Genomic DNA, 22,990 nt, shown 5'->3' with positions numbered 1-22,990 from the left:
TTGCGGTCATACAGACCATTGCTGCTCCCTCTGTTCCTTGGCAGGGTGGCAGGAGGAGACTCTCAGGGCTAATATTCAACATATTTAGCATTCACACACGTGGCACAAGCCAGTATGACCCTCGTGCATAAGCCAGACCAACAGTCTACAGTCACTGGGCCAAAGTCACAGGACACCGCGCTGGTTCCAAATGGGCCCGAGGTTATCTCACACTGAGAACTCCAGAAGCACGAGAAAACACAAACTGCTGAGTATGTACACAGTGGGGCCCAACCTGCCTCTCTCTGTTATCTCCTGTCTCACCAGACCATACCCCATGCTCCAGTCACGGTGAACTCATGGTTCTAAACACTTTAATGTTGTTCACGCCTCTCTGTCTTTTCATGCACTGTTCTTTAGACCCAAACTACTCTTTCTTCTCTTCTCCAACAAGTGAAATGTTTATTAAACATACTTTAATACTTCAAGGTACAGTTCAAATATCACCTTTTCAACATTTAACTTTCTCACACAGAATTACCCTTCCTGCTGGTGTGTTCCCACTACACTTTGTACTTACTTCTGTTATAGCACTTAATATAGTATTGTCATTTTGTTTACACACTGATCTCCCTCATTGGACCCTGAGATCCTTACAGGCTGTTAAAGTGCTGCACTCAGTATGCCAGCAAATATGGAAAACTCAGCAGTGGTCACAGGATTGGAAAAGGTCAGTTTTTATTCCAATCTCAAAGAAAGGCAATGCCAAAGAATGTTCAAACTATGCACACCTATACTCATTTCACATGCCAGCATAGTAATGCTCAAAATTCTCCAAGCCAGGCTTCAACAGTACGTGAACCGAGAACTTCCAGATGTTCAAGCTGGACTTAAAAAAGGTAGACGAACCAGAGATCAAATTGCCAACATCTGATGGATCACAGAAAAAGCAAGGGAATTCCAGAAAAACATCTACTTCTGTTTCATTGACTGCACTAAACCTTTGACTATATGGATCACAACAAACTGGAAAATTCTTAAAGAGATGGGAATACCAGACCACCTTACCTGCCTCCTGAGAAATCTGCATGCAGGTCAAGAAGCAATAGTTAGAACCAAACATGGAACAACAGACTGGTTCCAAACTGGGAAAGGAGTACACCAAGGCTGTAGATTGTCATCCTGCTTATTTAACTTCTATGCAGATTACATCATGTGAAATGCCAGGCTGAATCACAAACTGGAATCAAGATTGCTGGGAGAAATATCAACAACCTCAGATATGCAGATGACACCACCCTTATGGCAGAAAGCGAAGAACAACATAAAATGCCTCTTGATGAAGGTCAAAGAGGAGACTGAAAAAGCTGGCTTAAAACTCAACATTCAAAAAAATGAAGATCATAGCATCCGGCTGCATCACTTCATGGCAAACAGATGGAGAAACAATGAAAACAGTGAGAGACTTTATTTTCTTGGGCTCCAAAATCACTGCAGATGGTGGCTGCAGCCACAAAATTAAAAGATGCCTGCTCCTTGGAAGAAAAGCTTTAACAAACCTAGACAGCATATTAAAAAGCAGAAACATTACTTAGCTGACAAAGGTCTGTCTAGTCAAAGCTATGGTTTTTCCAGTAGTCATGTATGCATGTGATAGTTGGACCATAAAGAAGGCTGAGTGCCAAAGAATTGATGCTTTTTAGCTGTGGTGTCGAAGACTCTTGAGAGTCCCTTGGACTGCAAGGAGATCAAACCAGTCAATCCTAAAGGAAATCAATCCTGAATATTCATTAGAAGGACTGATGCTAAAGCTGAAGCTCCAATACTTTGGCCACCTGATGAGAAGAGCCAACTCGTTAGAAAAGACTGATGCTGGGAAAGACTGAAGGCGGGAGAACAAGGGGACGACAGAGGATGAGATGGTTGGAGGGCATCACTGACTCAACGGACATGAGTTTGAGCAAGCTCCAGGAGATGGTGAAGGACAGGGAAGCCTGGCATACTGCATTCCATGAGGTCACAAAGAGTCGGACACGACTGAGTGACTGAACAACAACTGTGACTTTCTTGGCTTAGCAAGCAGATGTCATATAATACCTGTCTGGGACAAGGTAGACAGTTCATACGTATTTGCTGACTGAATGAATGAACCTCTTAGTCATGAGGAAATGATGTAGCTAAAATCAACTAACTTATTACTGTATCCAACTTTATGCAAGGTGTCTAATTGACATTTTCCATGCTGTAGCTCATCCACTCATAAAAATTCATTAATTTTAGTTTGAAAAGTTTTCTTATGTTTTCTATATCTTAGATTGAGGCAGAGCAAGGCCTCATAGGCAGGGCCTCATACTGAGGCAGTGCAAAATTATCTAAAAATGACAGAAATTATCTAAAAATGACAGCAGAAAAGAAAACCTGCAATACACTCTCCAGAGACAGCATGGCATGGTAGAAAGACGAGTACTAAATTCACAGATCCCAGGAACTGAAACCTGGGTGATTCCACACACTAGGTGAGGGAATTTCAGCCGTAAATTAATGTTTCTGAGGGAAAATTTTTTCTCACTTGTAAAAATGTGCACCATTCTACTGACAGTTCCCTAATATTGGTGATCCTCAGGAATACAGAAAATTGGAGAGGCATTAATAATACCTAGAATTTGGGTGGTATCATCAACTAAAACAGCAGATGAAATAAGATAAGTAGGTTTGAGGGAAGAAAATTAGTTCAATTTTGAATACACTGAGTTGCCTACGGGAAGTCCAGATAGAGCTGCCTGGCAAGACACTGAATATTTAAGGAGTGTTCCAGGCTGGAGATATAGACTCAAGAGTAGCGAGAGAATGGATGAGATCAGTCAGGAAGTGTGCCAAGTGAGAGGAACACAGGCCAAGGACTGAACCCACGGGAATGTCAACACTTAAGGGAAAGGTGGAAGAAATGAAGGAGAAAGAAGAGAAAGAATAGTCCAAGGTGTAAGATGAATTAGGCCTGGGAAGTAAAGAGCTGCAAGAATCAGGGAGTCATAAATAGTGCCAAATACAGCAAAGAGGTTCAGTGAGATAAGAACTGAAAAAAATATCGATTAGATTTGGCAATTTGAGATCACGGAGGATCTTATACTGAGAATGCGGTCAAGAGGGGAGGATGAGAGTCAGGCTGCAAGGATGGAGGAGTGGGTGGGAGATGCGCGGGTGGTGAGGGCAAGTCAAAGGCAACTCTAAAAGCTTCAGTGGCGTGGAAAGACAGATTACGCCTCCTGGGGGCATGGGGTCAAGCGTGGGTTGATGAAGATGGGAAGGCTTTGAGTACGTTTATAGGCTGAGGGGAAGAACCACTCTGAAAGGGAAAGACTGAAAGTACAGAAAAGAGAGGGGATGACTGAGAGTCAAGTGCCAGAGACGGTTGAAAGGCAGGGTCAAAGGCACAAGGAGCAGGACTGACCTTGAGAAGCAGATGGGTTGGGCACCTTATCCTCTGAAATTGGGGGACTCTTTTATTCAAACTTAATTCCACAGGCCAAAGTGTGTAGACTCACAGTGTCTGGAACATGACTGCTTCTTCAGAGCAGGTATCAAACATATCACTAGAATCAGAGTTGACAGAAATTTCATTTCATGGGGAAATCTTAATCTTGAATTCTGTCAAACAGAGTTATATACAAAGAATTTACAGCTCATGTAAATTTGGAATCGATCAGTAAGAGAAGCATCCCTCTGTACAATGATGTCACAGTCTTACTCTCCTTGACTTAGAAGGGATTTAAACTCTGGTAAATTATAAATCTAATAAATTAGAGATGATGATCAATATCACCGTAATCTTGAGACATCCTTCAACATTTAAATGGTCATTATTAAAAACCCCATTCAACAGGTTAATTCTTAATAGAATAAAATTATTTCATGACCTATGCTCTGTAGGAACTATCAGGGACCAATTCCTAAAATTACCAGTCAGTGGGATTTTACGGTTCAGATTTGCTAATAAAAATAATACACATCCAAGAATTCAGGTAAAAGCTGTTACACCACAATGTGGCTCAGAACTTTGGAGCTGCAACTCAGAACTTGTACAAGGTCCAGAAAAGACCTGAGGTTCTTTTCTGGGGAAAATGCTCGGTTTATCTATATGTGCCCCCATAGCTCACATGAATGCTGAAACCTACTGAACTCCCACCTATGTAAAAATCGGAGATTGGCAAACTCAACGGGGTAACAATACTGGCTTTTACACCACTCAGAATATCTGCAGTATGGGTCCTTTCAAAGATTATAATTTGACTTCCCTGGTGGCTCAGATGGTATAGGTCCTTTCAAAGATTATAATTTAGTACTTGCTAAAAGTCTATTTAAGACAGCATTGTAGCCCTTGATTCTTCTGGATTCTCCAAGTTTAGGTCTCTGTACCAAGGTTAGAGTACCACAATCTTTAAAGTACCTGGACTCTATTAACTTTATTAATGTACCTATCACTACCTGCAATAATTTTTATTTCTTTAACAGTCTACTATCTGTCTCCCCAACAAAAACTAACTTCCAAGCATAGTATATAGAACTTGCCTGCTTTGTTCCCAAGGGCATGGAACAGAACCTAGGCATGTAGAAATTGCTCAGTAACAATTTATCAAATTGTCAGATAAAGGACTGAATGTCCTTAAGCCTCTACAATCAATCACAAAGTCCTTTCAGTTTATACTCACTTTGGATGTCACCGAGTCCCCTCACTTTTCACTTGCACCCCTATCGTTTGTTTAGACCCTCACCATCACTACTTCATAGCCGGCCGCTCTGTCCAAGCTCTCTTTCCCTCTGGTCCATACCACACATCACTGTCACACTCACCTCCTGAAGGCACAACTTTAATCACATATCCTTACTCCCATTCAAAACTCTTCAGCAGTTCTCTATTACTTAACAAGTGAAGACCAGACTTCTCAGTCTAACATTACAAGCTCTCCATGACTTGGCTCCAGCACTCCCTTCCCAGAGTCACTGCCCACTCTCCAAATTCCAATCAAATGAGACGAGTTCACTTTCTCTTACACTGTCCTATGCCCTGGTTTCTGAGTCTTTGTTCATATTCCTCTCTCTGCCTATAATGTTACAGTCTATCTCTCATTTCTAAAATCCAAACCCTAATCCAAACATTACTCCTACTATGAAGAAAATAAGGCCTGTTCTGAGGCCCCCTATCAAAAGTGATATCACACTACACACTATTATGTTATAAGCTACATAAGGGTAAAAAACTGACTTTATTAATCTTTGTTTCTCACAAGTGAACCCAATACCCCCAAGGCCTCACACAGAGGAAGTACTCAAGAAGTAATGATTGAATAAACAGATTATATTTTATATGAGACAACCCAAACTAATATATATTCCATGTCAGTTTCTCTCATTTCCATTAGAGTCAGTTAATACTGGGAGGGTAACACAACTCCCACAGCCAAGAAAGCAGCAAAACAATAAAAGAAGACATGACAGAACAACTTACAATATTCAGGAAATTACAGCCTTTGTAAAATAAAGACTTGAGACCAATAAATCAAGAAGAGCGCTAGGTGGAGGCTATCACCTAGTGGTCTCTTGATGACATCGCTCCTCATTCTAAGGCTCTACAAGAGGAGAGGTCAGACTGGTGGCATTTGACAGTAGTTCAGCCCTCCAAAATCTCTAAAATATCAGGAAACCTATTTCCCGATCTACTTGTTCAGCCCCTAAAGGAAACTAATTCTTCAGGAAAGGAAAAGATACGCTGGTAATCGGTCTTTTCCCCCAGAGAGTTCCATTCAGTTTAGTAGATGGGAAAACTTTTCATTTGGGGAAAAAAAAACCCATGATGTACCCTTTCATGGTCAAAGCACTTAGAAAAGTACACTGTGTTTTCATATGCGTTACCTCACAAGAGTAACTCATTCATTTAACAGATACGGGTTGAACACTTACTACAGGGCATGAACACACTGCTCTGGCTAATGAGCTTACAAGAGGATGAACAAACAAACAAATATATCGTATGCTAGGTGTATAATGGAGAAAAATAAAGCAGGGCTGGTACAATAGGCTGTTTTGTTTCATACTGGGTAGACAAGAAATATTCTTTACAACAGCACTGTAGGATACCTGGGAGCTTAGTTATTAGCATAATTTTAATCTTCCAGATTAGGGAAACTGAGATGCTGAATGGTTAAGTGACATGCCGGAGATTCTCCAGAATCAGGTGGAAATGGGCTTAGAAACAAGGTTTCCCAACTTCTGGTCTATTACTAAAGGTATAAAAGAGGAATGTGATTTAAGAATGCTTAAGTTCCTTTCTATCTAGATAATCATACTCATGGAATAGAAAAGAACCCTGTATATGAATGTCATTAACCCATCACCCTTATAATGGCCTGCCAGCCACTAGCTCACAAGCATTTACCTCAATTTGATTTGGTGAATAAAATAATGGAAACATTTTGTTTTTTTTATATTGTTGCAAAACAGTTTTTTAAAACAAAGTTTTAAAACATCTAATTTTTATTTAAAACGGAAAGCAGCATCTAGGCTTATTATGCAAAAACAGGCAATGTAATACCCTATTAGCAATATTTCAAATCACACCTAATGAACATACTCTCCTTTAACTGTCTCTGCTCTGCACACCTGTTGCAAGTGTGTGAAACTAGATTCAGCAAGGATTTTCTGCCAGGAGCTCACAGGTCTGTGTGTGCAACAGCTTTAACAGTTCTTCATTTGAGGAAGCTGATGGCACTAATACTAGTGAGGTAAGGAGAAAACTGTCAGCGTTGCTGGGAACGGGGCCCTGCCACACCTAACCTGTTGTTCAGTCGCGCAGTCATGTCTGACTCTTTGAGACCCCATGGACTACAGCACACCAGGCTTCCCTGTCCTTCACTATCTCCCAGAGTTTGCTCAAACTCATGTCCGTTGAGTCAGTGATACCATCCAACCATCTCATCCTCTGTCGTCCCCTTTGCCTCCTGCCCTCAATCTTTCCCAGCATCAGGGTCTTTTTCAGTGAGTTGGCTCTTCGCATCAGGTGGCCAAAGTATTGGAAGTTAAACCTAAAAACCACTTCTTATCAAAGGTAGGGCTGAGATCTTAATGTGTTACAGAAATTCAGGAGGAGAAATCAGTTTCAACGTAAAGAATCAAGTTAGGCTATTAGGAAGAAGAGGCTTCAGGGCTAGGCCTGGATGAATCGGGAGAGTGTCACGAGGTGAAGTTAAAGGACGGAGTATATTCCAAGAGGAGGGAATGAAGACCAGAAGGCAGGGAGGACACTAGGGAAACACAATAGCTTGCTACAGCTAAACATATATGATAGGCATACATGTAAAATACAGTCTAGTTGCCCACTCTTACCTTGCAGATATTACAGACAAGGAAACTGAAGCCCAGAGAATTTAAGTGATTTGGCCAAGGGCAGACAAGGGGCAAAGGCAGAACTAAAATGAAGGTTTTTATATTCCCAGTAGGTACTCTTTTCACTGCACCATTCTGCCGGTAAGCTCGGGGATTGATAATTAAAAGGAAAGATAATTTTCCTTTGAAAGTAAAAAAATGTGAAGACGTAGGTTAAGTAAAAGTGTCGTGTGTTAGTCGCTCAGTCTTGTCTGACTCTACGGACTGTAGCCTGCCAGGCTCCTCTGTCCAGGGAGTTCTCCAGGCATGAATACAGGAGTGGGTAGCCATTCCCTTCTCCAGGGGATCTTCCTGACCCAGGGATTGGACCTGTGTCTCCTGCATTGCAGGCAGATTCTTCATGGTCTGAGCCACCAGGGAAGCTCTGGTTAAATAAATTCCCTCCAAATTACAGGTATAGCTGAACAGCGGTAGCAATACTGATACTGAGCCCAAGTCTCTTGAACAAACTGTCCAGGGCTACCAGACTACTTAGAGCTCCTTCGCTTGAGAAGGTAAAATAATGGAGCTAACACAAAGACCTTCCTTCCCCTGAGAAGCATGGCATTTCTTAGGACCCATGCTAAGAAGGGTTATTACACCACAGGAATCATCAGGGATGTGAGTGAAAAAGCAGGTCCCCCCCGGCCCATCTCCATATTTGCATGTCTAGTTTCAGAAGAACTGAACCAACTGAGACAGAAGGTCAATTAATGAAAAATTAGAAAAGTGGAAAACTAGAAACACGTTGTAACAAACTGACAGGAGGCACTGGCTTTTGACAAAGTTATTTTACATTATTAAACTTATAAAATGAGGAGGCTGAACTAGATGATGTCTAAGGACACCATATTCTAATTTTCTATGGTTCTAGGTTGACTCCAATTTGCAAGAAAAGACAGACATGAAAACTTGAAGGTAAACTGAACTTTAGGAAACTATATGTACTTTTTTAATGCAATAGGTATGTACCCTATTTAAAAGCACATAATCAATCCTATAATTTGGATTTTTGTTATAGGACTTTCTTACAAGAGAGCATATCCACTGAACAAAAAGGATACACATAACAGTCACTGGTTTTCAGGAACAGGAGAAAGAGTAGAAGCTAACTCTGAAGGCCTTCTTTCAACTTAATCCATAGATTTTCTTGCTGCCAACTTAAGACAGCTCTTAGAAATATACAAGGCCGTTTAAAATTCAACAAATTGCTATAAGCAAACATGGCCCATTCTTTTTAACTTTGCATAATATTTCATAAAACAAAAAAATCAAGAGTCATTTAACCACTCACTATACAGAAAATAAATAATTTTTAAAAATTCAACAAGTTATTATTAAGAATTGGAGAGTTTAGTTTGTAGTGAAGACAGAAAGACTAGGAGCAACAAAGAAAAAGTCCTTGGTTTGAGTCACTAAAGAAAGTGTGGAAGGGGAGAAATGAACTGAAAATTTACCCTGTTAAAACTTAAGATTCTACAGTATGAAAGAAGGGAAAACAAATAACAAAATTAAGACTTTAATTGACTTTAAAAAATAACAGAAAGAAAACCAAGAACAAAGGCATTCACGGAGGTTCAAGTTCCTAAAAATGACTTGTTTGTTTTTGCTTGTACATATACTGTTATAAATAGCTTCCCTCATAGCTCAGTCAGTAAAGAATCTGCCTGCAATGCAGGAGACCTGGGTTCAATTCCTGGGTCAGTAAGATCCCCTGGAGAAGGAAATGGCTACCCATTCCAGGATTCTTGCCTGGAGAATTCCATGGACAGAGGAGCCTAGCAGGCTACATACAGTCCATGGGGTCACAAGAGTTGGACACGATTTAGTGACTAAACCACCACCACCATACTGTGTAAAGAAACTCTGGAAGATACTAATAGTGCTTACCTGTTCAGGGAGGCAGGACATGCACAGATGAGAGATGGGTATAAACGGGAGACTTTTTACTGAGGTCTTCTTTACTGAATAGCTTTTACTGAATTTTTAACCATGGAAACATATTACCTATTTTATTTTTATTTTTTGGCTACAGCACACGGCTTATGGGATCTCAGTTTCCCAGCCAAGGATCAAACCCGCACACCCTGCAGTGGAAGCATGAAGTCTTAACCACTGGATCACCAGGAAAGTCCTTATATTACCTATTTTTAATATTAAATACATTTAAAAGTTTAAATGTCCTTTAAATTCAATTATTTTCAGGTAACACTTGAAAAACAAGAAAGTCAAAGAACGGAGACATCCAAACAAAGTACCAAGAAGTGAAGAACATGTTGTAGCACCGGGAGGTCTGAGACAATTCAAGGAAAGGGTGATCTGGATTGTGGAGGACAATCTGGGGAAGTCAGGTGAAAAGTTAAATGAACACCACTGTTCAGGGCCCCACGCAACTCACGACAGCTCACACCAGTGCCAGCTTGTACAACAGTACCTTGAAAATGGGATACACATATCTTATGGCCCTGTGTCCCTGGACACTGTAAAGTCTACAATGGATGAAACCAGAACTTTACTAATAGGGAACTAGTTTTCTTTCATCCTCTAAAATAAAGAGAGAAGGAAATGAGAAACCAGTTTCCATGAGTCCCAAAAATGATGAATGAGGTAGAAAATGAGAACCAAAAAGAAAAAAATTAAGAAATCCATTTGTAGCATTAAGCAAAGAAAAGAGATTTTACTTTGCAAGAATTACTTAAGGCAGCCCTTGAGAAACAAACAGAAAGAATGTCCTCTTAAGGTCATTTCTCCTCTCAGGATGTTTTGGTTTGTGGGTTGATTCCCAGTGTGCTTCCTCGTAGGGGAGACCTTGCTAATCCAGCCCAGTGAAAGGCCTATTTGGTAAGAAGTATTAGTAATGCTGGTGAAGATATGCAAGTGAATTTAAACAAGCCTATTTCTTTAATCAACTGAAAAAGTCCTTATTTAAAAATAAAATTAATACCTCTGAAGTGCTACTAATGCTCTCTCTTGTCATGGGTGTTTATTTGCTTTATAATAATCATTAAACTAAGCATTTATATTTTATATATATATAAAAGCATTTATATTTTAAGAATTTTTCTGCATGGTGGTGTATTTTGTTTTTGTTTTTTTTTTTAAGAATTTTAAAAACACAATTAAAGTTATCCTTTTCATAAATTATTTACCCTGTGGTGAGGCCAAAGGCCAAAATCAGATTTCCTATCATGAAGAGTCAGTCCCCTACTGGACTGCCATTAACATCTGGCCTACCCAAAAAGGGGTAGCCATTAGGGCCAGAGACCCACTGTCTTTGGGTCCTCACTTCCAAGTTAGCACCACTGAAGTCTAAGGCATTGGGAATGAAAAGAGGCTGTCTACAGGGCAGGAACCAGGGGAAAAGGCATGCAAAGGAAAACTAGGTTCTGACAATGAACCTAGCTCTCTAGTTTTAAGAAGACGAAATTTAATTTGTATCTGAGTTGGAAAAACAAATAGTTCAAATAAAAGCAAAGAGGTTTTAGCCACCTGAAAGGCCAGGGTCCAAAGGGCCTTACCTATCGGTTTATTGCCATAAGGCTTCTCTGGTGGCTCAGAGGGTAAAGCATCTGCCTGCAATGCAGGAGACCCAGGTTCAATCCCTGGGTCGGCAAGATCCCCTGGAGAAGGAAATGGCAACCCACTCCAGTACTCTTGCCCGGAAAATCCCGGTCAGGGGAGTCTGGTAGTCTACAGTCCATGGGGTTGCAAAGAGTTGGACTTTCACTTTATTGCCATAGGAGTATTTTCTGAAAAAGTTCTACTAAGACTATGGATGCAAGAGCAGGAAAGAGGAGGGAAATATATCTTAAAATATTTCAAAATTTTACAATCAACAAAATATTCTTCTGAAAACAGCCTAAGATTCCATGTTTCCTTATTTACTAACCCAGATATTTAAACCTTGTCTCCTTCCTCACCCACCTACCCCTATTCAGCAAAGGCCCAGATTAAAACTTTAGATTTTAAAAGAGGGATAAGTAAACAAGGAAATCAAAGACACTTAATGAAAACTTAGCTCCAGAATTTGACACTTGACCAAGTCCTTAGAGGTCTTGTTCAACCTCTCAGTTTCTACCACGTCTATGAGACATTTAGGCAGAGTGGTGAAGTGACTTGCTAAAGGACATGAACTAGTTTTGAGAAGATTTTTTTCTTTATTTACTACTTTCCCCCACCATGAACTATTTGTGGCAGCTTAAAAAACACACATACTAAAAAGATAACTATAAATAATAAACATGGTGAATTATGATAAAGCAAGGATTTCTTCTAATCTAGTACTTTTTATATCATATGATGTTTTGTTCCTTAAACTTTCTAAATTTTTCAGTAGAAGTTATAGGCTACCGATTCTGCTTTGTTCCCAGTAGATAGCTGTTCTGAGCTGCAAGAGAAGTGAGCAGGTGAAGGGTCATTTTGTGTAGACAATTACTCAACTGTTTTTGCCACTCGGAACTAAGATGCCTCCACAACTATAGCTTAATCTGTTCACCTCGAGTCTTACTTCTGGCCAGTTGTTAAGACAAAGAAACAGAAATTTCTTCTCAAACTGAGACTGAAAGGCAATTTTAGTTAAGGTCAGTTTAGAAGGCAGTTTGGTTAATAAAGGCAGTTAAGCTTCATATTTGTAAATATATAATTACACAAAGTCCTTTTCCCCTTCATCTGGAAACATGTATGGATTTAATTCTTTCAATGACACCTGTCAAATGAGGGATCTCTAACATGCTATCTGATGTCAGCCTTTAGCATTTATGGCTAATTACTTGGCTTTTGGATCAACTGGGGGCTTTGCTTCTTCACTTGTTGCTTAGTTTCAAAAGATAATCATGAGAAAGAAACCCAAAGTTTGGTCAAATATGTTAGGGAAATTTGTAACTCTTGGCCAAATGAAGATCAGTATTTCTTTCACTCACACTCCCTGCTAGCAGGAATAACAGAACTGATTCTCATGTTAAGAATCAGTGCTGGCGGAACTCAGATAACGTGTAACAAGGCCAAAGACCTGGCCTTCTCACTGGCCCAGTTTGGTTTACTCTATTCTATTCCTGTCCCCAGTGGTTATGATCTAATGTCACAAAGGAGGTGAGGTTAGAGTACAAATTCATCTCTATTACATTAACAATAGGCTCTGTCGATACTGCAATATCATTTTTATATTTAAAGATAGGATTCTGAATGTGTGTGTGAGCAAGATTCTACAGGGCTGTACCATCTCTCAGTATGCCAATTTTTCTTGCACTATATCAAACAGTCCCCATTTCATTTATGTAACTCCTTTTTTTTAAAATAAATATTTTTCTGATTTGACATGGAGCCAAAAACAGAAGTCTTATTAACAGATTGAGAAGTGCCAAGACCCACAAATGACTCTTGGTAGCAATTAAACCAAAAAAGAACCCCCATAAACCGGAACTGAAACAAAAGTTTAACTACTTATCCAAACTCTGGCAAAGAGACACAACTCTTTCTCCCCCTCTCCCCTAAGCCTGTTAGGAAAGGGGGATCTGAAGCTGCTGCTCCTTCTCCTCCAACTCACTTTCTGCGTCAAATAGTATGGGTCAAAGTCCTCCAGGGGAACCGCGACCAAGCCTTGTGGGATGTCCCCATAGATGAAAGGCAAACTCTTCCCTGCCTCCAGGTCACTGTTTGGCTTGGGCTTGCTGTCCTCATCGTCCTCCCGATGACTGCCATCGGCCTTGGGCGGCTTCTTGAGCTTGCTTTCGGCGATGCGCCTCTCGATGTTTGCCAGTGACTCAGGGGTGAAAGGCTTGAAACTATCAGGGCCTGGTGGTGCGAGCAGCCGCGCTGCCATCTTCTCATCCTGCAGCAGCTTCGTTAGTTATGCTGCGTCCAGGACAGGTCAGCTCTGGAAGAAACAGCAACACAGACCGCATTAATCAATCACTACTCTAAAAGGAGGCCAGACCAAACCACCTCACGCTCAACCTCTATTCACAGTCTTCGCAACATGTAGTTTCTTCCATGACACGGTTATTTTTCTCTTCAGAAAATCTGTGGCACGAATGGACAAGGCAATGTTCATAACCACCCCCTCAGGGGAATGAGCAGCCAAGGAGATCAAAACATGGGGGTCTTCTGGATTGCTAGTTTTTATCACTGACTTAGACACAACTCCCCTGGTGGCTCAGACGGTAAAGCGTCTGTCTACAACCGGGAGACCTGGGTTTGATCCCTAGGTCGGAAAGTTCCCTGGAGAAGGAAAAGGCAACCCACTCCAGTACTCTTGCCTAGAAAATCCCATGGACGGAGGAGCCTGGGGTCCATGGGTCGCAAAGAGTCGGACCTGACTGAGCAACTTCACTTTCACTTTTGACACAACTCACCATCAGGGACCAACTCCAAAGATACATTCCATACCCTCTATGTTTAAGTGAAGAAAGTCAGACAAATACAAGTACTATATGCTATCACTGTATGTGGAATCTAAAAATGACAAAAGACTAGAGAATATAACAAAAAAGAAGCAGACTCACAGTTATAGAGAAGAAATCACTGGTTCGTTGTTTAGTTGCTAATTCGTGTCCAACTCTTTTGCGACCCCATGGAATGTAGCCTGCCAGGCACCTCTGTCCATGGGATTTCCCAGGCAAGAATATTGGAGTGGGTTGTCATTTCCTTCTCCAGGGAACGTTCCCGACCCATGGATTGAACCCATGCCTCCTGTATCGGCAAGTGGATTCTTCACCACTGAGCCACCAGGGAAGCCCACACTAGTGGTTACCAGTGAAGAAAGGGGAGGAAAGGGGGGTAATATAGGGATGAAGAGATACAAACTATTAGGTATAAAATAAGCTACAAGGATATAAAGGACAACACAGGGAATGTAGCCAATATTTTATAATAACTATAAATGGAATATAACCTTTAAAAATTGTGAATCACAAAATTATATACCTGTAACTTATATAATATTGTACAGCAACTATACTTTAATAAAAAACAGAAAAGATTTTCCTATGGACAACATTTTAAAAAAAGGTATATTCCATACTCTCAGGGAACGTCTATTCTAAGTAGATGAGGATATTTAACACGACCCGGAGGTGCACATCTATGCTCAAGTTGTCTTCCTCTCCCAGAACTCTACTCCCTAAAGACAGGCTCTTTCTTCCAAGGACCACACAAGGGCAAACTGTCACTCTTTTCACATTTCAGCTTCTGAAAACACTAAACCCTTCAAAACTTTGGAGGCAGAACAAATAACATAAAAGCACTTCCATGGGCTTTGGCTCTTTTGTTTCAAGTTCTTTTTCAATTCACAAAGTTTTGTAAAAATCGGTCTGGGATAAAAGTCCAGACCAAGCTGATGACCAAGCTCATGCCAGAGAAAATCACAAAGCAATTTTCTTCAAGTAGAGGGCAGACATTGCTCCACGTACCTCCCACTCAGCAACAGGAAAGCAAGTGGAGGCGGAATCTTAGACACTTTCCTCTGAGGCAACAGCCTTGCAGGGTGAATGACAGCAGAAAGGCCCCTGAGCTGGGCTCACGCCAGAAGGGCAGGAAGTGAGAACTGAATCACAATTCACATTTCCTTCTCAACAGAGAACCTGAAGGAGTGCCATACTAGAGCCAACGATTTCTGAGCAAGGTATCTGAAAAGCCCATTTTCATGTATGTTTATACAGAGCCCTAGGTTACTGAAATACACATCTGGGAACAAGGGGCTCCCTAATGTCAAAGCCACAGTGTTACAAAGGCCACAGCAGGTGCGTCTCCCTGTGAAAACTCTAGTGGTGTGGTGTTGCTGCTTCTCCCTTTCATCGTGTGAGCTCTACAGACTATCCAGGAAACTGTCTTAAAAGGCCAAAGACTGTTCCTTTCCTCCCACTTAGCCTTTAGGGTCCTCTTCAAGGCAAGTATCCATAAAACTTGAGGCTCCTCAAGAGAACAGTAGTAGAGTTATCTTTAAATAATTTGGCAGTGAAATACCCAAGGGCTCTTTCCATATTACGAATACACCTGCAGAGAGCCCCAATTCTCCAATGGTGGCAAGGTGGTGGTGGCATTTTCCAAAGGCAGTGCATGGTATCCATGCGGGCTGATCACTCACTGGGCTACAGACTGGCACCAGGGAGGCCAGAACCACAAGTCTGCTCCCACTGCACGCACACAAAACGCCGTCCCACAGATGGCAGGATCAAAGAAATCATTTCACGTATGAGGCATGGGATTTTAGAGCTGCGAGCGATTTTATATATCCAGACCATTTCAAGAATTAGGAAACTTGCAGTCAAAAGAGATGAAACAACTTGCCCAAAGTCACATGGCCAGGGGAAAAAAATCACAAAGAACTCTGACTCCTCCTGCTCATACTTCTTTTATTATGACAAGTATCAGTTGCCCATCTTCTGATCCTACTCCGACTCCCACTACTCCTCAACAGGAATAATCTGGTTCAAGCAAATCACAGGCTAATGCCAATGGTTCTACTGATCTAAGACTTTACTCATATTGTTTTCCCCAAACTTAAAATTCCTTTCCTCTCATCAGTCTCCGAATTGCCTCCAATAAAACCTCACTCCTCCAGAGAACCTTCCCATCAACTCCAGGCTTTACTAATTTTTTCCATGTGTGAACTCCTACAGCTTTGTCATGATCACAGCTAACATTCATCACATGTTTGCTATGTTCAGGTATTGTTCCAAGCTCCTTGCTTGTATTAAGTCATTTAATCTCCAGAAAAAATTCAAAGGTAGATATTATTATTGTCCCCATTTAACAGATGAGGAAAAAGAGGAAGAGACCTAACTAACATAGCTTGTCCAAAGCTACACAGCTGAAAAACAACAAAGTCAGGATTCAAGACATCCTATTCACATTTGTTTTGGCTCTCCGTTATTAATCACTTGCACTATGTAAATCCTCAGAGGGCTTGAGGAGTATCTTAAACTTCTTTTGTATCCTTTTCAGAGAGAATAAGATTATGCCTGGAACCCATAATTGGTCCAATACCTGGGACTCCTTGGCTTCCGTAGCCACACTCATTCTCAGCCCTGGGTCACCCTCGGTTTCTCTTAGAGGGCAAGGAATACTGCAAAAGGAAGTCACTGCAGATGCTGACAAATTCCTGTGACCTGAGTGCACACACCTGGGCTCGTCACAGGTAATGCCATCCTACAAGAAGTCCTCTGCCTTTGCCTTTGTTTACCCCTGCCTTCTCCAAGACCAAGTTCCCTCAGTGATCCCTGCTCTCCATCACATTCTCAATCTTTACTTTTCCTCTCCTACTTCTGTATATTCTCCCTTTATATCGTCACACCCCCCACCCCCCGCCCCGCCAACCACCTTCATTTGGCTTACATGATCCTGGTTCTCTTTTGATACCCTGGTTCTATCCATAATTGCAGTCTCTTCTTCCTCTACCACATTTTGCTTCTCTAAGGGCTGGCTGGCTTTCTACAATCTCTCTGCATCTCTCCTTCTTTTAGGGATCTCATCTACTCAAAATAATCTCTTTTCAGATTTCTGAGTGAAATCTGCTTTTCAGATTTCTGTCACCAGCCCTGCCTGCTCTTCTGGGCCCCACAACTGCCTGTCACCACTTCACAATTAAAGCATTTGAAACCACTCATCCTTTTACTTCCAAAACAGATTCCTGCACCTGGCTTTCTTAATTCTGTTACTGGACCATCGTTTCTCCAGCCATCTCGTGTGGAGCCTCAGTCCTCTTTGCCCCATCATCCTTATTGTCCTTGACCAATCAGTCATCAGCCTCACGAAGTCTTCCTCCTTCAGAGTTTCCATTTTCAACCTAATTCAGGTCCTACTGCAATACCTTCCCACCTGTGGACCGGTCCTCAGTCCACTAGGCACATCTCCAAAGATCTGTTTCCCTAAAACTCTGCTTCCGTTATGTCATTGCCCTCCCTTGAATCTAGTGGAATTACAGAACGGAATCCAAACTCCTGCCATTTCACTGCCATTCCAGGTTTCTACAAACTTACACTTCTCAAATATTCACCTACAAGTTTATACCTCTCAAACATCTTTTTATACTGCTTCCCTACTCTGGGGACTCATTTTTGTTTTAATTTTCTAGCTTTTTTTTTTAAGGTAGGACAATAAAGTGTACAAATCTTAAGTGCACAGATTGGTTATTTTGTAACATGTATATTATGTATTAATATGTATACACCACATAATAATATAATATCAGTGTAACTACCACTCAGATCAAGATACAGAAGATTTATTCCCAGTTCCCTAAATGGCTCTCTTGTGCTCCCCTATCAATAACCACTGTGACCATCCCTGCCCAGCAGAAGCTATTCTGACATCTATCATCATAGATTAGTTTGACTTTAGTAGAATATAATATACTCTTCAAACTCAGGTTTCTTTCATTCAACACTGTTTCTGTGAAATTTACCTTTATTGTGGTGTAGCAGTGTTCATTCTTTTTATTGCTCTATAGTATTCCACCTAAGAATACAGCACAATTTATTCATCTATTCTACTCTGGTAGACATTTAGGTTGCTTACAGTTTTAGTCTATCATAAGTAAAAACTGCTCAGAACCTTTCTGGGCATGCCTCTTGGTGGCCACATGTGCTCCTCTCTTTCCAGCATATAGGCGGGAGTGGAATACTGGGCTCAGAAGAGGGCATGTGTTTATTTAGCTTTAGTGACAGTTCAATCAGCAAGATAAGAGGGTTCCAGTTACTTCAACCAACAAGACAAGAGGGTTCCAGTTGCTCCACATGCTCACCAACACTGAGAAATGACAGTCCCCTTAATTTTATCCAGTTCTAGTGAACATATATATAATGATATCTCACGGTTTAAACAAAAAAAAAACTTAATGAGGTGAAATTAACCGTTTTAAAGGGAACAACTCAGTGGCAATTAATTCATGCACAATATAGCACAACCACCTCCTCTGCATGCGTGCTAAGCCACTTCAGTCGTGTCCGACTCTGTGATCTTATGGACTGTAGCCCACCAGGCTTCTCTGTCCATGGGATTCTCCAGGCAAGAGTACTGGAGTGGGTTGCCATGCCCTTCTCCAAGGGATCTTCCTGACCCAGGGATCAAACCTGCGTCTCTTATGTCTCCTGCGTCAGCAGGCGGGTTCTCTTTTTTTCAATTATTTTAATTGAAGGATAATTACTTTACAATATTGTGATGGTTTTTGCCATACATCGACATGAATCAGCTACAGGTGCATATATGTACTCCCATCCTGAACCCTTCACCCACCTCCCTCCCCACCCCATCCTTCTGGGTTGTCCCAAAGCACCAGCTTTGAGTGCCCTGCTTCATGCACTGAATTTGCACTGGTCATCTATTTACATACAGTAATACACATGTTTCAATGCTATTCTCTCAAATCATCCCACCCTCACTTTCTCCCACATGGTCCAAAAGTCTGTTCTTTTTAATCTGTCTCTCTCTCTCTTTTTTAATTTTTTACTGAAGGATAACTGCTTTACAGAATTTTGTTATTTTCTGTCAAACCTCAACATGAATCAGCCATAGGTATACACATATCCCCTCCCTTTTGAACCTCCTTCCCATCTCCCTCCCTATCCCACCCCTCTAGATTGATACAGAGCCCCTGTTTGAGTTTCCTGAGTCATACAGCAAATTCCCATTGCTGATCTACTTTACACGTGGTAATGTAAGTTCCCATGTTACTCTTTCCATACATCTCACCCTCTCCTCCCCTCTCCCCATGTCCATAAGTCTATTCTGTATGTCTGTTGCTGCCTTGTAAATAAATTCTTCAGTACCATTTTTCTAGATTCCATACATGTGCATTAGAACACAGTATTTATCTTTCTTGTTCTGACTCACTTCACTCTGTATAATAGGTTCTAGGTTCATCCACCTCATTAGAACTGACTCAAATGTGTTCCTTTTTATGGCTGAGTAACATTCCATTGTATACATGTACCACAACTTCCTTATCCATTCATCTGTCGATGGACATCTAGGTTGCTTCCATGTTCTAGCTGTTGTAAACAGTGCTACAATGAACAATGGGATACATGTGTCTTTTCCAATTTTGGTTTCCTCAGGGTATATGCCTAGGAGTGGGATTGCTGGGTCATATGGTGGTTTTATTCCTAGTTTTATAAGGAATCTCCATACCATCTTCCATAGTGGCTGTATCAATTTACATTCCCACCAACAGTGCAAGAGCGTTCCCTTTTCTCCACACCCTCTCCACCATTTACTGTTTGTAGACCTTTTTTTTTAAATTTTATTTTATTTTAAACTTTACAAAATTGTATTAGTTTTGCCAAATATCAAAATGAATCCGCCACAGGTATACATGTGTTCCCCATCCTGAACCCTCCTCCCTCCTCCCTCCCCATACCATCCCTCTGGGTCGTCCCAGTGCACTAGCCCCAAGCATCCAGTATCGTGCATCGAACCTGGACTGGCAACTCGTTTCATACATGATATTTTACATGTTTCAATGCCATTCTCCCAAATCTTCCCACCCTCTCCCTCTCCCACAGAGTCCATAAGACTGTTCTATACATCAGTGTCTCTTTTGCTGTCTCGTACACAGGTTATTGTTACCATCTTTCTAAATTCCATATATATGCGTTAGTATACTGTATTGGTGTTTTTCTTTCTGGCTTACTTCATTCTGTATAATAGGCTCCAGTTTCATCCACCTCATTAGAACTGATTCAAATGTATTCTTTTTAATGGCTGAGTAATACTCCATTGTGTATATGTACCACAGCTTTCTTATCCATTCATCTGCTGATGCACATCTAGGTTGCTTCCATGTCCTGGCTATTATAAACAGTGCTGCGATGAACATTGGGGTACACGTGTCTCTCTCCCTTCTGGTTTCCTCAGTGTGTATGCCCAGCAGTGGGATTGCTGGATCAAGGCAGTTCTATTTCCAGTTTTTTAAGGAATCTCCACACTGTTCTCCATAGTGGCTGTACTAGTTTGCATTCCCACGAACAGTGTAAGAGGGTTCCCTTTTCTCCACACCTCTCCAGCATTTATTACTTGTAGACTTTTGGATCGCAGCCATTCTGACTGGTGTGAAATGGTACCTCATAGTGGTTTTGATTTGCATTTCTCTGATAATGAGTGATGTTGAGCATCTTTTCATGTGTTTGTTAGCCATCTGTATGTCTTCTTTGGTGAAATGTCTATTTATAGAAAGCTCAGAGATAAATCCACGCACATATGGACACCTTATCTTTGACAAAGGAGGCAAGAATATACAATGGATTAAAGACAATCTCTTTAACAAGTGTTGCTGGGAAATCTGGTCAACCACTTGTAAAAGAATGAAACTAGAACACTTTCTAACACCATACACAAAAATAAACTCAAAATGGATTAAAGATCTAAACGTAAGACCAGAAACTATAAAACTCCTAGAGGAGAACATAGGCAAAACACTCTCTGACATACATCACAGCAGGATCCTCTATGACCCACCTCCCAGAATATTGGAAATAAAAACAAAAATAAACAAATGGGACCTAATTAAACTTAAAAGCTTCTGCACATCAAAGGAAACTATTAGCAAGGTGAAAAGACAGCCTTCAGAATGGGAGAAAATAATAGCAAATGAAGCAACTGACAAACAACTAATCTCAAAAATATACAAGCAACTCCTACAGCTCAACTCCAGAAAAATAAATGTTTCTAGACTTTTCGATGATGGACATTCTGATCAGTGTGAGGTGATGTCTCATTGTGGTTTTGATTTGCATGTCTCTAATAATGAGCGATGTTGCGCATCTTTTCATGTGTTTGTTAGCCATCTGTGTGTCTTCTTTGGAGAAATGTCTGTTTAGGTCTTTCCCTCACTTTTTGATTAGGTTGTTTGTTTTTCTGGCATTGAGTTGTATGAGCTGCTTGTATATTTTGGAAATTAATAGTTTGTCAGTTGTTTCATTTGCTATTATTTTCTCCCATTCTGAGGGTTGTCTTACCTTGCTTATAATTTCCTTTGCTGTGCAAAAGCTTTTAAGCTTAATCAGATCCCACTTATTTACTTTTGTTTTTATTTCTGTTACTCTAGGAGGTGGGTCACAGAGGATCTTGCTTTGATTTATGTCATCAAGTGTTCTGCCTATGTTTTCCTCTAAGAGTTTTATAGTTTCTGGTCTTACATTTAGGGCTTTAATCCATTTTTGAGTTTATCTTTGTGTATGGTGTGAGGAAGTGTTCTAACTTCATGCTTTCACACATAGCTGTCCAGTTTTCCCAGCACCATTTATTCAAGAGGCTGTCTTTGCCCCATTGTATATTCTTGCCTCCTTTGTCAAAAATAAGGTACCCCTAGGTGCATGGGTTTATTTCTGGGCTATCTTGTTCCATTGTTCTGTATTTCTGTTTTTGTGCCAGTACCATACTGTCCTATGACTGTAGCTTTGTAGTATAACCTGAAGTCAGGAAGGTTGATTCCTCCAGCTCCATTCTTCTTTCTCAAGACATCTGTGTCTCTTTTGCTGCCTTGCATATAGGATCATCATTACCATCCTTCTAAATGCCATATATATGCATTAATATACAGTGTTGGTGTTTCTCTGACTTACTTCACTCTGTATAATAGGTTCCAGTTTCATCCACCTCATTAGAACTGACTCAAATGTGTTCCTTTTAATAGCTGAGTAATATTCCATTGTGTATATGTATCACCACTTCCTTATCTATTGGTCTGCTAATGGACATTTAGGTTGTTTCCATGTCCTAGCTATCGCAAACAGGCTGCCAACAAACACTGGGGTACACGTGTCTCTTTTAATTCTGGTTTCCTCGGTGTGTATGCCCAGCAGTAGGATTGCTGGGTCATATGGCAGTTCTCGGAGAAGGCAATGGCACCCCACTCCAGTACTCTTGCCTGGAAAATCCCATGGATGGAGGAGCTGGAAGGCTGCAATCCATGGGGTCGCTGAGGGTCGGACACAACTGAGCGACTTCACTTTCTCTTTTCACTTTCATGCATTGGAGAAGGAAATGGCAACCCACTCCAGTGTTCTTGCCTGGAGAATCCCAGGGACGGGGGAGCCTGATGGGCTGCCGTCTATGGGGTCGCACAGAGTCGGACACGACTGAAGTGACTTAGCAGCAGCAGCAGCATGGCAGTTCTATTTTCAGTTTTTTTAGGAATCTCCACACTGTTCTCCATAGTGGCTGTACCAGTTTGCATTCCCAACAACAGTGTAAGAGGGTTCCCTTTTCTCCACGCTCTCTCCATCATTTATTGTTTGTAGACTTTTTGATGGTGGCCATTCTGACCAGCGTTGAGTTAATACCTCATTGTGGTTTTGATATGCATTTTTCTAATAATGAGTGATGTTGAGCATCTTTTCGTTTATTAGCCATCTGCATGTCTTCTTTGGAGAAATGTCTGTTTAGTTGTTTTGACCACTTTTTGATTGGGTTGTTCGTTTTTCTAATATTGAGCTATATGAAATGCTTATATATTTTGAATATTAATTCTTTGTCAGTTGTTTCATTTGTTATTATTTTCTCCCATTCTGAAGGCTGCCTGTTCACCTTGCTTATAGTTTCCTTCATTGTGCAAAAGCTTTTAAGTTTAATTAGGTCCTATTTGTTTATTTTTGTTTTAATT

At 40.9% G+C, this 22,990-nt stretch overlaps 1 protein-coding gene across 4 annotated transcripts in view; it reads right to left on the bottom strand.

The window, feature by feature from the left end:
* SCN8A (sodium voltage-gated channel alpha subunit 8) overlaps window positions 1-22,990 on the bottom strand; it is a 200,565-nt gene that overhangs the window by 112,425 nt on the left and 65,150 nt on the right. For all 4 annotated transcript variants that reach the window (XM_025284201.3, XM_044941758.2, XM_044941759.2 and 1 more), the window contains exon 3: window positions 12,938-13,267. In XM_025284201.3, the coding sequence (XP_025139986.2) occupies window positions 12,938-13,213 (276 nt within the window). In that variant the 5' untranslated portion in view covers window positions 13,214-13,267. The remainder of the gene's footprint in view (window positions 1-12,937; window positions 13,268-22,990) is intronic.

This window comes from Bubalus bubalis, chromosome 4 (assembly GCF_019923935.1).
Source record: "Bubalus bubalis isolate 160015118507 breed Murrah chromosome 4, NDDB_SH_1, whole genome shotgun sequence".
NCBI lineage: Eukaryota > Metazoa > Chordata > Mammalia > Artiodactyla > Bovidae > Bubalus > Bubalus bubalis.
This window is presented reverse-complemented; position numbering and strand designations above follow the sequence as displayed.